The sequence below is a fragment of the Passer domesticus genome, chromosome 7 (assembly GCF_036417665.1).
Source record: "Passer domesticus isolate bPasDom1 chromosome 7, bPasDom1.hap1, whole genome shotgun sequence".
Lineage (NCBI taxonomy): Eukaryota > Metazoa > Chordata > Aves > Passeriformes > Passeridae > Passer > Passer domesticus.
This window is the reverse complement of record NC_087480.1, coordinates 49,447,953-49,463,495: the sequence shown is the minus strand read 5'-3', so window position 1 is coordinate 49,463,495 and position 15,543 is coordinate 49,447,953. Positions and strand designations below refer to the sequence as shown.

General features: G+C 38.3%; 1 protein-coding gene across 26 annotated transcripts in view; it reads left to right on the top strand.

The window, feature by feature from the left end:
* ADGRL2 (adhesion G protein-coupled receptor L2) overlaps positions 1–15,543 on the top strand; it is a 161,188-nt gene that overhangs the window by 108,914 nt on the left and 36,731 nt on the right. For 16 of the 26 annotated variants that reach the window (XM_064428497.1, XM_064428495.1, XM_064428511.1 and 13 more), the window contains 6 exons: positions 1,529–1,543; positions 2,488–3,288; positions 11,179–11,475; positions 12,024–12,127; positions 12,965–13,150; positions 14,780–14,818. In XM_064428497.1, coding sequence (XP_064284567.1) covers positions 1,529–1,543; positions 2,488–3,288; positions 11,179–11,475; positions 12,024–12,127; positions 12,965–13,150; positions 14,780–14,818 — 1,442 coding nt within the window. The remainder of the gene's footprint in view (positions 1–1,528; positions 1,544–2,487; positions 3,289–11,178; positions 11,476–12,023; positions 12,128–12,964; positions 13,151–14,779; positions 14,819–15,543) is intronic. The other 10 variants (XM_064428512.1, XM_064428515.1, XM_064428504.1 and 7 more) reach the window with 3 other exon arrangements.

Genomic DNA, 15,543 nt, shown 5'->3' with positions numbered 1-15,543 from the left:
TTCTAAGCAGGTACTGTATCAATATTGCTCTTTGGTGAGAAATAATGCATAGAAGTTCACAAACAGAATCATCTGAAAGTCATTAATACTAATGGTGAAACACAAGAATTCACCTCAGAATACATCTTCTGTTTACTCAGATAAATCCAGAATTACAAATTACAGAAAAATGGGTATTTTACCTGAAGATGTATAATGGTACAAAGGCTAGGAAAACTACTGCTCATTTTGAAAATATTGACACCCTCTGGTTCCCCTGTAAAGTTTTGGAATTGTTTCCTGAAGAAACACTAGATCAGATCAGCCAATATCATTCCCAAAATAATCATATGTAATTTTATTAAATGAAACTGAAAATCCAAAACTTTATATGAAACATGCAAACGCATTTTTCAGGATAATATTGTAATACTGAAAATGTAATAGCTGTGCAAATAGTTTTGATACACTTCCCTGGTATCAGCAGCTACTGTTGCACAGCTTGGTACATCTGTCATTTTCCAGGTCATTTTATGAAACCAAGGGAGCATACTTCAAAGGCCACAGAGTATATGAAATAGGTTTTATTGCAAATAATTATTGAAAAGCTATTTACTAGCTGGGCTTCAGCTATATATCTTTCTGTAACTTCCTTAAAACTTCCTGGGGGAAAAATTGCTGTAGTAATATAACTTTATTAATTGGCTTCGGTTTATGTCTTCCGTGTATGGTGGCAGGATGGATGTTTGCTTTAAACACAATACTGTCCTTGCATACTAGCTTGCTGTTTCGGGCTTAATCGATGATGCTGGGGAATATCTGAATGAGCTAATTGTTAATTTTTTCTTCTTTTTCCTCTTGCTTACTGTGCTTTTGCTTCTTTTTTTCTAGATGTTTTTGCTTATTCCTTCTAGTCTGATTTTGCAGTTATAGACTAAGAAGTGGCAAAAGTTCTCAAGATTAACATTCAGGAAAACAAATAAAATACAGCCTAAGGAGACCCAAGAGTGCAAGCTGCTTTCTTTACAAGAAAGAAAAGCAGGGAAATGTCTGGGGCAAAGATGGGGGAGGTTTAATAATCACATATGCAAACCTATATAATTAATATACTGAATTTTGTATTTCTAATTATCAATCAATACAGTATGTATATGTGCACTTGCACATATATGATAAATTAATATGTTTCTTAAAAACCAACTTGATTAGTATTATGCTTTTAGAAGAAGAAGAGTGTACATAGCATGTATTAGTAAAGTAATTAATTATTTATTCAGGTTCACTAAGTGAAACTACATGTCAACATATCTGTATTTCCTCCTTAATCTACTAAAATAATTGATCCATGTTCATTTGAGTAACCGTAGAATCTCTCTCCTGCTAGGTTGTCCTGTTGTCTGTTTCTCTTTATCCAATATAGAGCAGTTCTTATTCTCCCTATATTTAGCGTCTGTTACTAATTTAATCTTTTAGACTAATAGTCAATTTATGTTAATCTTCTTTCTTTTTTCCTTGCACTTTTTTATTTTTCTTCCGATGCTTAAAATAGAAGTGGAGCAAAAAGGTAAATAACGTATACAGTCCAAACCCCAGCTCCTTGTTATGTGCCTTATGGATGTTAACCTCTTCCCTTCCCCTCCCCACAACACTCTTATATTATGATAATCAGCAGGATCTCATAAGTACACCTCATAAAGAAGTCGACTGTTTGCAATAAAGTGACTTGGCTGCTTAAAGTAGGTGGCGGGGTATAGTGTCTGAAGTACTTGGGCTGGAGGGAAGACTCCCTTGCTTTTTTCTCTCCCTTTCTCTTTGTCTTTCTTTCCCTCTCTTTCTCTCACCCTTGGGTAAATTCTTGTTAATCAAGTGTCATCTTGCCTGGCTTCCAGAACCCTCTCCATAGCATGCCATGGTTACAGGGTTTCCTGGTCTGTTTCATTCATTGCTTTGGTTGTGTTTTGTTTTCTCTGCTCCTAATTGCTTTCTCTATATACCTGATGATTTGTTTTGTTCCTTTATTTTTAATCGAGGCACCTCCTTTTTCAGCCTCACCACTTCTTAAAGTTCTAAACAAGTCAATGTGATTTTTTTTTGGACTGAAATGACCTAGCACACTGCTGCACACCAGTTAAAAGCTCTGGAGCGTTAATGTGTACTCACTAAAAGTCTGAAACGAAAATGCAAGAGTAGCTCTACATTTTCAGCTGTCTGTGTATGCCATTGAGCCTTGGTCTGTACTAGTGAAAACAGTTCCCATCCACTTTCCATACTGGTACAGCAAGAACATGGTAACTTTAAGAAAAGTGGATGATAAAGGGTGATAATTGCATTAATTATAACATATGGTATAATCTAGTGCCAATTAAATTGATTTTTTTTTCTTCCTGACACAGTCATTATGATTTACCTACCTTTTTGGTTTTTTTCTTTTTTTCTTTTTTTCATTTTTATTATGAGATGGTCTTAATTTGACGTAATTCTTGTCTTACTTCTCTCTGTGACTGTTAGTTTTTGTTTGCCCGGGGACGTTGAAAGCAATTGTGGACTCACCGTATTTATATGAAGCTGAGCAAAAAGCAGGTGCTTGGTGCAAAGATCCTCTCCAGGCTGCAGATAAAATATACTTCATGCCATGGACTCCGTATCGCACGGATACTTTGATAGAATATGCTTCTTTAGAGGACTTCCAGAACGGACGCCAGCAGACGACGTACAAACTCCCAAACCGAGTGGATGGTACTGGATTTGTGGTGTATGATGGAGCTGTCTTTTTCAACAAGGAAAGAACTCGGAACATAGTAAAATTTGACTTGAGGACTAGAATTAAGAGTGGAGAGGCTATAATCAATTATGCTAATTACCACGACACCTCTCCCTACCGATGGGGAGGAAAGACTGATATTGACTTGGCAGTTGATGAAAACGGCTTGTGGGTAATTTATGCTACAGAACAAAACAATGGGATGATAGTAATTAGCCAGCTGAACCCCTACACTCTGCGCTTCGAAGCCACCTGGGAAACGACCTACGACAAGCGGGCAGCATCCAATGCTTTCATGATCTGTGGTGTCCTGTACGTAGTGCGGTCGGTGTATCAGGACAACGAGAGCGAGACCGGCAGGAACGCCATCGATTACATCTACAACACCAGGCTGAGCAGAGGCGAGCACGTGGACATTCCTTTTCCCAACCAGTACCAGTACATCGCCGCAGTGGATTACAACCCCAGAGACAACCAGCTGTATGTGTGGAATAACAACTTCATTCTGCGATACTCCTTGGAGTTCGGCCCACCTGATCCTGCCCAAGGTAAGAATTTTTTTTTCTCATTTTTGATCTCTTGATGTTTCCATTCAGAGAAATAAGTTACGATGCTTTTGGTCTTAGATTTAGCTCATGACAGAAGGGCGAGGCAGGGTTTTTTTATCTGCACTGTGCTAAGCTGAGCAACATTACAGCAGTGCAAGACAAATTTGCAGAACCTGTGAACAAAAATAGGATTACTTTATTTGGTTTACAGGCTCGTGCTGTTCATTTTTTTTCTTTTTTCTTTTTTTTTTGCTTTTTTTTGCTTTTTTTCTTTTTTTCCTTTTTTAAATGCAATTGCGTAGCTTTTCTGTGGTTGAGAGTGAGTTGGGGAATTATTTACTTTATACCATCAGTCAGTTTGACTCCAATAGCTAAACTGAGTTGGAGTTGCTTCATGCTGAGCCAGAAGCCTGTTCCCATCCGCTCAGTGTTACCTGCCTTCTGAATTGATTACAGCACACACGCAGGCCTTTTAACTTCTTGGCGCCAGCAGTGGAGAGCAATGTGTGATGGGAGGTCCCAGAGGAGACATATGGGGTTAATGTGCAATACCAAGCATAAGTATTTTTCTGCAGCCTTATTTTCACAGTTTCTAATGTCGGGTTAGACAAGATTGTCTGACATCTTTTTAGTGGATTTCTCAGTAAGCCCCTTACAATTGCATTCCAGCTTGCCAGAAGTTGGTACTACTTCCTAAAATGAAAGATACTAACTGTCAAAAGGGAAAAGAAAAATGGAGGACTTTAGGTGTCAGAAATCCCAAAAAATGACATGAACAGGCACAGCCACATATTAACATCTACAGAGGAAAGTAAATATCAGGAGAAATGCTCTGTGGCAGAAGATATATGCAGCAAAAGCTGCTTTAGCAATGAAGGTAATACTTCACTTCTCTCATCTAACTGCTATGCATGTTTAGCAGCCATTTTTTCTACTTCAAGAAACTAGTAATAATGGCTTCTCCACATGAAAAGTTGCTGTCCTGCTTCAGCAAAGCTGATTCATGCACAGCAGTGCAAACTGAATTATACACTACAATTACAACAGCACACATATAGCTTTTCCAGATACAAAACTGCATATAAGGCAGCAGAACAGGGTGGTGTAGAACCCATACGTTAGTGATCTCCAAAGCCATGGGTGATCTGCCCACTCTCCTACAGACCTCCCTGACAATACCTGGCCAGGCTCAGGCAGGTTACAGGTGTTTGGGGAACTGGCCGGCTTTGCTCTCTGTACACTGAGCAAGTCCATTCCTCAGGGAGGCTTTGGGGCTGCCCTTAGCAGAGAGATAAACCACCTATGTAATTAAAAAAAAAATCAAAGCTTTCATTTTCATACATTCTCATGCATGCTACTTTTCATTCAGTTCAGCCGAGACAAAGATGCATTTTAAATTCTCCAAAGCTTTAAGAGTAAGAGGAAAAGATGGAGGTGCAGGCTCTAAGTAGCTTTTGCAGTTCAGGCAGCTGCTGTGAATGTGAAAAAAGCTAATCTTTAAATCACTGCATAGAAGAAGAAGAAGTGTAAAAGGAAAGCAGGGGCAGAAAAGGCTTTGTGGAATCCTTTGTTCACTTTAGTAAACCTCCAGACATCTCCAGTAAGGCATTTCTTAATGTTTTTATTATGAGAGAGTCTTCAAGATCTTAAGTTATCGTGTATGTGCAGGCCACATCCCATCTGCTCTCAAAACCGTGTTTGGGCATCCACCAGCACCCTGTTCTCTTCCTGGGCTCCTTGCTGACATGCAAGGCAGGAGCTGAAATTTTTATTCCAACAAGAACTAGGCGAGAATGAGTCCAGGGCACACTGCAGGGTGCTTGCCTCTCCTCTGAGCTATTTGTCCATTCACCCATGAAGACAGAAGAGGAATATTTCAGTAAGTTATGAGTTTGGGTTTTAAATGCATTAGGACATCAGTAAATATCTTTTGATTCTGATATTTTTAAAATATAGAAAACAAATGAAGACACTCATTTCATTTGAGCATGTGATGCATACATTCACAAACAGTATTTTTCCTTGGATAAAGCCAATACCCAATATTTTAATTTTGTGTGGGTATGTACATTGCAGATCTAAGAATATGTTTCAGGTAATTTCCTCTTTTGCCTAAGCCAATTGCCTGTAGTTAGAAACTACTAAATGAAAAGAAGAATTATCTAACATAATTGTCCTTGAGATGTACGTCTATAAAAGCAAGAAGAAATTCTTTATGGTATCTACTTCTATATTTATTTCTGTTATATTTCCAGTTCCTCTTTGTTTCAATATAAATTCTGTATAAATTGCAGCTCAGTCCTTTGACTATTATATAAAGGATCTACATGTGTAACACACATTTGGATTTTTTTATCTCATGTGGAATTAGATCAGCTTTTAAGCATGCTTGAGGAATGGTGTTTTCGTGCTTTTTTATTCTAATTTGGTTTGGGGTTTTTTTTGTCAACTCAGATTTCTTAATCATCTACTCAACAACGTAAGAGCTACCATAACATTCTGTAAGTCACCTAACACAAGAACTTTCTGTCAGTGTCCTTTGCAACAGTACTTTAATATCAAGTATTTAATGGTGTCACAAGGTCAGTGTCTCAAAATTGGAAGTCATGGCCCTTTCTTTTCAAATGGTTAACTTGGGACCATTGTGGAAAACCCGTAATCTGTGTTCCCTCCATTGCCAAGTGAGAAATAATGATAGATAAGACACACACTGATTTTTAGGTTTTTTCCCTATATATCTGTCTTGGCTATTAGTTTTTGTCTACACCACAATGTCCAGCTACGAAGTGCTTCAAAAACACCAGTCTTTCTTCCTACATGAAAGATGAATTTGTCAGACTTGAGTTGCACTTTCCCTTCAAATTTGCTCCCTGGGCCCAAACTTGGGCTCATCCATGTCCTGGAACTCCTGGCTTTGTTTTCTGTATTGTCTCCTTCATTTTTAAATCTCCCTGTTGAAACCTCTGAAATACCACTGCAATTAACCTAATGTTGACCTTGGTCTTGCTGCAAACCTACACCATTTTCTCTTCTTGTGACTTTCCCAGTATCCTTATTTTCTTAGTCTTCAGGAGAAACTCTTCAGATTTCTAAAACTGTAGCTGCTGGAGACAGACTGCTTCTTTAGTACTCAGACAGTGGGGTCTGCTGCCCTTAGAACTCCTCCCTTAACCCTATTCTTTTTATGTTATTTTCTTCCCGCTTCTCTCGGAAATAATACACAGATGTATCATAGAATGATGGAAGGATCATTAAGTCCAACCATAAAGCTCACCCTGTCGAGTCCCCCACTGAACCATGTCCCTGAGCTCCACGTCCGCACATCTGATGCTGAGCAAATGCTCCAACTGCATTTGCAAGGGGTGCTCCTGTTTCTGCAGTGCTTGTGTCTGCCAAGATGGTGCATTTGCAAGGTGTCTGCCAAGACAGTGCTTCGTGTAAAACATTCAGCCTGCAGCTGTGCGTCTCTGGTGTCGATGTAGAAATGGTTTCCAGAGCTACAGCTGTCAAGTACCGCTCAGATGGTGCAGAAGAGCATGTTTTCTAAGATCAGGTGTAAAAAGTATTTAAAAATCACAACCCTAATTTTAAAATGAAATCAAATATGTCAGGCCTTGCAAAAAGACACTGAAAAATTTGAGACAAACCAGAGTTTTTAAATCCTTGGTAAATTTAGTGGATATATTCAGGTACATTCTTTCTACAGGAGGTACCAAGAGTCCAAATGAATCCTTGATGAAACAGGACTTTTTAAAGGAATTCCAAGTTAAAAGACCAGGAAGAATGCGGGAATGTTCCCTCTAAAAATTGAATATGAGCATTACATTGTAAGGTTTCCTTGGTAACAAAAAGAAGATAAATCCTTTTGTTCTGTGTTAGTGCATTAGGGAGAGATTTCATCTACACTCATCCCAATTTGTGCTAACTGTTCAAACTGTAGTTGTCTCCCCTTTTGTGCCATGATACCCATCATTAAGTAATATTGGATCACTGCAGGAAGAAATGGATGTTGTGAGTATAGACAGAAACTCAGAGAGTAGCATCACCAAGTAATAGGAAGTAATAGGAAACTAGTAATATGAAGTAATAGGAAACTAGTGCAACACCAAGAATCTAAAAGAAAGTCATGCAGCAAATTAAGTAAATTTGGTCTGTACTAGTATATCAAATCTGATAGACTACAGATGAATGAGAAAGTGGTTGTACAAGACAATATAATGGGGACCAGATAGCATATTTCTTAACCACAGGTATTTTGCTAATATTTTTTGTCACGTGTGTTATCATTTTCAAGGTATAAATTTATAAATGAATGTGTAAACATTTCACTTTCAATTGAATGGGATTTGGCAGGGTCAGTAGAATACTGACTAACATAATAGCTGGAGTCATCTATAGGTAATTAGGTGACTCTTAGTACCTTCCCTGCAATTCACTGAAGCACAAAAACAGGTATAGATCAGTAATAAGCAGAAGGCAGGAAAAATGTGATTTGCACAGGTTTCTGATCTCTGTTGCTTTACATAGCAGCTCTGTATATGACACCTTTTGACAATAAAGGCGAGCACATAGATTTTCATGTGTCCAAATAAATTGAAATACCTGACCTATAAAAATGTACATTTAACTGAAAAATCCATGCAGCTGATTTCACAAATGACCTGCATGCCAGAGGGGAGAATTAAACCATTTTCAGAAGTGGCACGTCATTTGGGCATTATAATTAACACAATTGTAAATCTAATGTTAGAGTTGTATTTTGGGTGGGGATATTTTTGATTTGGCTTGGTTTAGTTTTATTTTTTTAAATAACTTATTTTATGTCTGCCTAGAATACAAACCTGTTGGCAAGGAATACTAGATAGTTTGTATGCTGTCTCTAAACCTGCTCTTCACTGATAGTTGGGGAAAGAAAGTTACTATTCCCCTGCTGTCCTACAGCAATTGTGTTAAGTTTTTTATAGACATCACACTGCTAAACAGGTGTTAAGTTTTACTCCAGTGGTGTCTTCATTTTTAGTAACAGATAGGATACATAACTGTTTAAATCAGCTGTTAGGAACTGCATGAAACAAATGTAAATTAATTGCACCTCAATTTGAGTCTTTGGATTCACTTCTTATTGCTCTTTTCTCTTATTTTGGTAATTTTAGTGACAATCTTCAGCTGATAATAAGAAGAACCTATTCTTAATAAAAAAAGAAGACAAAGAGGTTTCACTTTTCTCCTCAGCATATCAAGCCTAGTGAAAAAGTCAAAATAGAATCTCACATTGTAAAAGTGGCTTTTTTGGAGTTGGACAAAAACTACATAGCTTCACCCCTGCTGCTTAGAACAATAGGTTAATAACCTTGACATGGAGTTTGTTCTTCTTCTCTGTTGCAGCCTGTTAATCACCACTGCCATTACCTTGTATTGGCAAAGTGCTCGGCGAGGCAGAGCCCGCAGATGCCACCGCCCTCAGCTCTGCCAACGAGGCACATCAGGTGGTGGCAGCTGTCATGTGTCTTCGTGCAGCTCAGGAGAATGGCCGAGCAGATTAAGTTCCCACAGGTCATTAAAGACAAAATGACCTGCTTTCTAAAAGCTAGATATATTCCTTGAAGTGATGTGTTTGGCTGTTTCTTAGTTTTCAACCATCTTCTTTCCCAGACTTCCAGCACGGTCTGAAGTTTCCTGGTGCATTCTTAAATATGCCGACTTATTTTCAAAAATTTGATTGAAGAGAAAAACTCTTAGAAGTTATCTGCAATGTTTTTCATTTCTTTTCGTGAGAGGTGGTTTAAAGGCTTTCTCTTACAATGTGAGATTACTTATATATTTCTATGTAGTACTACCATGCTATGCAGGTCATTTTTTAATCATGGGTGATAGGCTTTGAAACTGATTTTAATTGTTAGCATGAAAATTGTACTAACTAAAGTTGTGTAATGACAGCCAGAATTATTTTAGCTCAGAGTGCAGCACCAAATATGTTCTGAAAATTGTTACCTCACCACTCAACTTCAAAGAGTTTTATGAATTCTGACACTTTTTGCTTCTGAGACAAAACTGTCCTAAACATTACAGGGTTTGAGTATTAATTGCAATAATGCTAATACCCATTTTGATGTTTAAATATGTATTAATTAGCAGAGTGTATTAGGAGATGGATCGTAATAATTGGTTGTCCCCTGCATCATTCTCCATCCCCATGAGCTCCCTTTTCCTGAGGACCTGATTCAGCAGGCCTTGCCTGACACTTGTGCAAGTGATTGCAAATGCTTTTGACAAATGTTAATTGGGAAGCACTAGAAGGCTGGATGCATTGTAATCAAAAGCAAATTAGAGCAGTTTCACAAGATGTCAGGCGAGCACTTGCAGAACAGATCTGGGGGTTTCAGTAGTCGCTGGCTACACCACAAGTTCAGCACAATTACACAGGCTGTGTTCAAGCAGCCAAGAATGAGACTGAAGAGAAGACAGGCTCTGCAAAAGTTTGGGAGCAGGAGAGGGATGATAGGCACATCTTTGCCTTTAGTCTTGAAACACCAGATTATGATGATCAAAACTTCGCCCTAAATTCATGTGAAAATAAAAAATAAATAAAATTAATATTCTAAACCTCTAATGTAAGTGAAACATAACTGAAAAAGGGTTTTGAGAAAATGGTAATTTGCCAAATGGCTGAAATTTAATATTATGCAAAACACTAATTTACAAAACAGCTGCTGAAAAAAGTGAGACTGCTCTTTATTTGGGTTTTATTTTATTTATGATTTAATTTAGAGAAGCTGCATTGTCCAGTAAGTCAAGAATGCAACGGCCTAGCAGAATACGAAAAAAAAGAGAAAGAAAAAAGCCGAAAATATTTTTCATGGGCTTATTTTTTCTCAGCACAAGCCTCTGTACTGTTCTGTGCCTGTAAAGCATTTTGAACACTAATGAATATTTGGAAATAATGATAACTGTTGCAGTTGCTTTACCAGTGAGGGTGTTGCACAGCCATTCCAGACTCCATTAGCATTAACTTATATTATCTCTCCAAAGCCTGAAAACCCTGGCATGGCTCGGGCTGCACCTCAGCAGCTCCAGCCATGAGTTCCTGCTGTGGGTCAGTGGCAGGAGCAGCTGCACATCCTGAGCAGGAGGGATTTGGCCTAAGCCTGTCCTGGTGTTGCCTTGAAGATGAAAACTCAGTCCTTGCCACTGGCTTGTATGAATTGTGTCTTCATACCTGCTCTATCAAAAAAGGATGTTAAAGCCCCGAATGTTCAAAGAGGAGAGCGCCATGTACCTGCTGGGTGCTGCCTCTGCTTGGAGCTAATCGGGCATGCAGCTCTCTCAAGCAGCACGACTGCTGGGTAGGAAGATGTTATCGTAATTATTGCCCTGGAAGGTGTGCTGGGTGACTTGAAGTTTGGGGGTCTGTTTTTCAAAAATGGTCTCGTTAGTTACAGCCCGCTGCCTTTGTTGTTAAAGCTGGACTACATTGTTCACGGCACACTGATTCAAATGATTCTATCTATTGAGTTGTTCCTGCTGCAAATGTGATTAAGTAATCTTTAATTGCTTTGAGTGTGTTTGTTATGTACTGATAATTCCCTAGTATGCCTTTCAGCTTTTAGAAATGTAACTATCAATTTTTATTACAGAAGAGATTATTTGGAGAATGTGGTGAAACGTCATAACAGTATGAGCTGGGAGTAAAAAAAGAAAAAAAAAAAAAACAAAAAAAATTTCAAAGTTATATCTTAAGCATCCAGAATAGCAATAAGAGTAATATTAAGATAAAGGAAAGGAGACGCCAGAGAATCCTTGAAAGCTACATAAATAGTTTTTAAATAACATTTTTTATATATAATTCTGAAGTAATTTATTTTATTATTACTCTGTTTTTTCCCTGTGCAGTGCCTACCACAGCAGTGACAATAACTTCTTCAGCAGAGCTTTACAAAACCACAGTGTCAACCACTAGCACTACGTCACAGAGAGGTCCCATAAGCACAACATCAGCTGGAGGAACAAAGGAAGGAAGCAGAGGACCCAAACCACCGCCACCCATTTCCACAACCAAAATCCCTCCTGTGACAAGTTTTTTCCCTTTGCCAGAGAGATTCTGTGAACCGACTGAGGCCAGGGGAATTAGCTGGCCTCAAACACAAAGAGGAATGATGGTTGAACGCCCTTGCCCCAAAGGAACACGAGGTATTGCCTTTAAAACTATATCTTGATGTCAAGCAGACATTTCAAAAGCAATATGCAGCTCTCTCATGATGAATATTTTTTAATCTCAGGCTGTCTGTCCCATGATTTTTTTGTTACCCAGGGAGTGCAGTATCTACAGGCAGTGGTCAAGTTAAAATCTGCAATTGTCATTTGAGCATAGCCACAGAATTACCTTGTGCTTGCACTTGTGTGAATCCAGGTCAAATTTTAGGTCATTGCTTGAGGACTGTTGTGAAATATGCTTACAGCTGCCTTTCTCATTATGAACTCCCCTCTGGATGAGCTCCAGGAAAAATCAAGGGCTTTTTGTTTGTTTGCAGAAAACGTCTGGTACTTTTCACAGACTTTTTTTTTTATTGCTCTTTGTGATCTACATTATTTCCTTACGTTTTTGTCAATTATTGTCAACTACTACCATTAGCAGCATTCAGAACTGAATGTTGTTTAGGAGCACAGTGTAGCCAATTTCCTGAATGCACGCAGAAAAATGGTTTCCATTTCACTGTTGTTTTCTACATCTGTTGTAGGAACTGCCTCGTATCTCTGCGTGGTCTTAACGGGAATGTGGAACCCCAAAGGCCCTGATCTTAGCAACTGTACCTCACACTGGGTAAATCAGCTGGCTCAGAAGGTTGGTTGAAACATTTTAATCTGGCATACACTGGTGATTAAGGATTTTAACTCTGAGCATTAATATTTCAGTTTGTTGAAGTTGTCTTTATTACTCTGTGTTCATTAAAAGAAGGAGTTATGTGTACTCCATGTGCAAAGTACTGGCCAACAGTTATGTTCTTATGTGTGTTTTCCTATGCCCTCTCTAAATTCTTATGTTGAATTTGTGATTACATGTCCTCATCACTATTTAAAACAAAGTAGCTTTGCTTGTTTTCAAAAACCAAAAGAATATTTCCTTAAAAAATCAAATAATATACAACACACAGCAAAACCTCTGATATACAGCAAGGTTTTTTTTGTTCACTAAAAAATTACACTGTAATAAATAGATTTTTGTCTGAGTGCGTTGATAACAGTATGATTAGACCACAGAACCACTTTCTGTGTTTTCCTTCCCTACTGAGATTTGCAAAGTTTATGAAAACTGGATAATTTGTTGTCAGTACAAGGCTACTTGACTTTCAAATGCCTCAAGCACTGGTATGAACAAACAGATTTCTTACTGTCTGATAATGGCAGTAAAATAAAAGTGAGGATGAATAGAAGATCGAGCCCAAAAGTCCCACTCAGATTTCTGGTTTTGATGGCTGTTAAGAACTGCTTTTGTGTGTCACGGATCTAAGAACCTTTAATCTTCTGAGATAAAGAGAACGTTATTGGTCTCAATTAGTTACAGATTTCAATGTATGTGCAAATGGTTATTTCACCACAACAAAGGTACATAGGGAATTGGAATTAGGAGCTGCAAGCAGAACAAGAGACCCTGCTGAGATAATAGAAACTGTCATTTCAGATCAGAAGTGGAGAAAATGCTGCTAGTCTGGCCAATGAACTGGCTAAACACACCAAAGGACCGGTCTTTGCTGGTGATGTTAGTTCATCAGTGAGGCTGATGGAACAGCTCGTGGATATTTTGGATGCTCAGCTTCAGGAACTACGGCCCAGTGAAAAAGACTCTGCTGGAAGGAGTTATAACAAGGTACACACCTCCCATCACCTCCTCCTGCAGGGATAACAATTGCTCTTGGGTTTGGTATTTTCTTCCTTTCAGAAATATTAATCTATACTTTGTTCCTGCATGTGTACAGTTCTGGAATAAGCATATGAGAGAAAACAGCAGTAAATACATAGCAGAAAGTTGTAATTACCTTCTTTAGGGAATAAGATATAATTCACAATAGCTGACTGGTCCTAAAATACATAGCTGTGTCCCATATTAAAATCTGGAATGCATTATAACTAGTGTGAGGGAAATGAGTATTAGCTCTCAGAAATTCTGTAACAAATCAGCATGTTTATCCAGTGATCCTTTTAACCCTGAACATGTAATAAAATCAGTGGAATTCTGCATAGGTGCAAGGTTTTATTTTAATCCAACTTCCTGCAGAATAATAGCACTTTCTTAGACTTCTAAAGACACCAACATGACTTATAATTGATCTTTATAAAAAGGCCTTACTGCACATAACTAAAACGTGAATTAATGTTTTCTCTGGAAACATGTTCCAAGAAACATTTCAGAAAAAATGTGTCTTTGTGGTTTAAATACAAATTACAGTGTTATTACCTTTCCTCTTTTTCTCAGAGGAAATGCTATATTTCTCAGCCTCTTCCTTGCATGAGCCAAGTCAGCAAGCCACAAATGAAATATTTTTTCGTTCTCCTTTAGAGAGAGATTTGTGCACTTCTCTGTTATTTTGGCAATAGTTTTATTTACAGTCCCTAGATGCCCTTAAAATAGTTTTCCCAGAGACAGATCAAGTGCCCACACACAGATTTTTTCCTTTGACCTTTTCATACAAACCCCACCATTTGGGCAAAAGATATCTAGACCCCTGAGTAAAGGTTGCTGTGCTGCTTTTGACTGGGGTAGAGTTAATTTTCTTCACAGTGGCTAGTATGGGGCTATGTTTTGGATTTGTGCTGCAATAAATCTTTCATATCTTTGACAAAAAGATGTTTCTGTTAATGCTGAGCAGCACTTTCACAGAATTTTCTTCTTTTTATTCTGCTGCACTGTCAAGGAATTTGGGAGTGCATGGGAATTTGGGAGGGACACAGCTGGGACCTCTGAGCCCAGCTGACCAAGGGGGTATTCCATACATATGATGTGACATCATATTCAGCATATAAAGTTAGCGGGAATTAGGAAGAACTGGAGGACTTTGAAGTTATGGTGTTTGTCTTCCCAAGTAATCATTCCATGTGATGGAGCTTGGCTTTTCTGGAATGGCTGAACACCTGCCTACCCATGGGAAGCAGTGAATTAATTCCCTGGTTTATTTTATTTTGTTTTACCTATTGAATTGTGTCTATCTCAACTCATGGATTTTATCAGTTTTACCCTTGTGATTCTTTCCCCAATCCTGCTGGTGAGCAAACAAGCAAGTGGCTGTGTGGTTTTTGGTTGCCAGCTGGGCTTAAACCACAGCTGGGAAAAAGCATTTCCTGTGTGATGTTCTTTTGTAGTCATCATGAAGAGAAACTAGATTTATGTCCAGGCTGTCATTCAAAATCAGGATTTGAAACACCAGAGTATTTTTTTTTCTCTTTCTGAAGTTTTCCAGAATCTTTCTAACTTCTGATTTTCTTTTTCCTTATTAAAAAGCTCCAAAAACGAGAGAAGACGTGCAGGGCTTACCTTAAGGTATATCTCCTGTGCTGTCACCCTGCTTTCTCCCTGCTTCAGCAACCTGCCACGCTTTATCATCTTGCTGCATGATCCTATGTATTTCAGTCTTTGATAAATGTGTATTGTGCCCCATATCAACTTTACAAATGTTGGCTTTGCACAGGTATAACACTCCGAAAAAAAAAAAATCAAAGTTCATACGTCTTGTAACTTGTTCTAAACTAAAAGAGCAGAAGGGATTATTATCTGAATTGGAAGTAACATCTCTCTTGTAAAAAAATTTTGGGTAGGGGTAAAAACCTTGCAACTCAAAGAAATTAGTTCACTTTGGTAGAATTTTATATCAAAGACTGTTTAGAGTTAATTTGCTTGCAAGAAAAATATACATTATGTGGCTTGATTTGTGTGTATTCTTATGCCTAGTAAAAATCACTCCTTCTTACAGTTTTAAGAATTGTTACAATTCAGTGACTTGAGGATACAATGCAAAGACAAACATTTCTCTAACTTCACAGTAAAATGTCTGCCACGTGTCCCATTAACCAGGCTATATAGAAGCGTGTAACACATTGCTACCTGATTTCCAGTTCCTTTCATCAGCTATAGAATGGTTGCCTGTAGTGGCCAGCTCCTTTGCTGCAGTACAATGCCAATAATGTCACCTCGCCCTTATGAAGGGGAGAAAAAAGTTCTAGAACAGACATGTCTGGCTCTGAAAGGTTTTGTTGCAGATTTTTTGA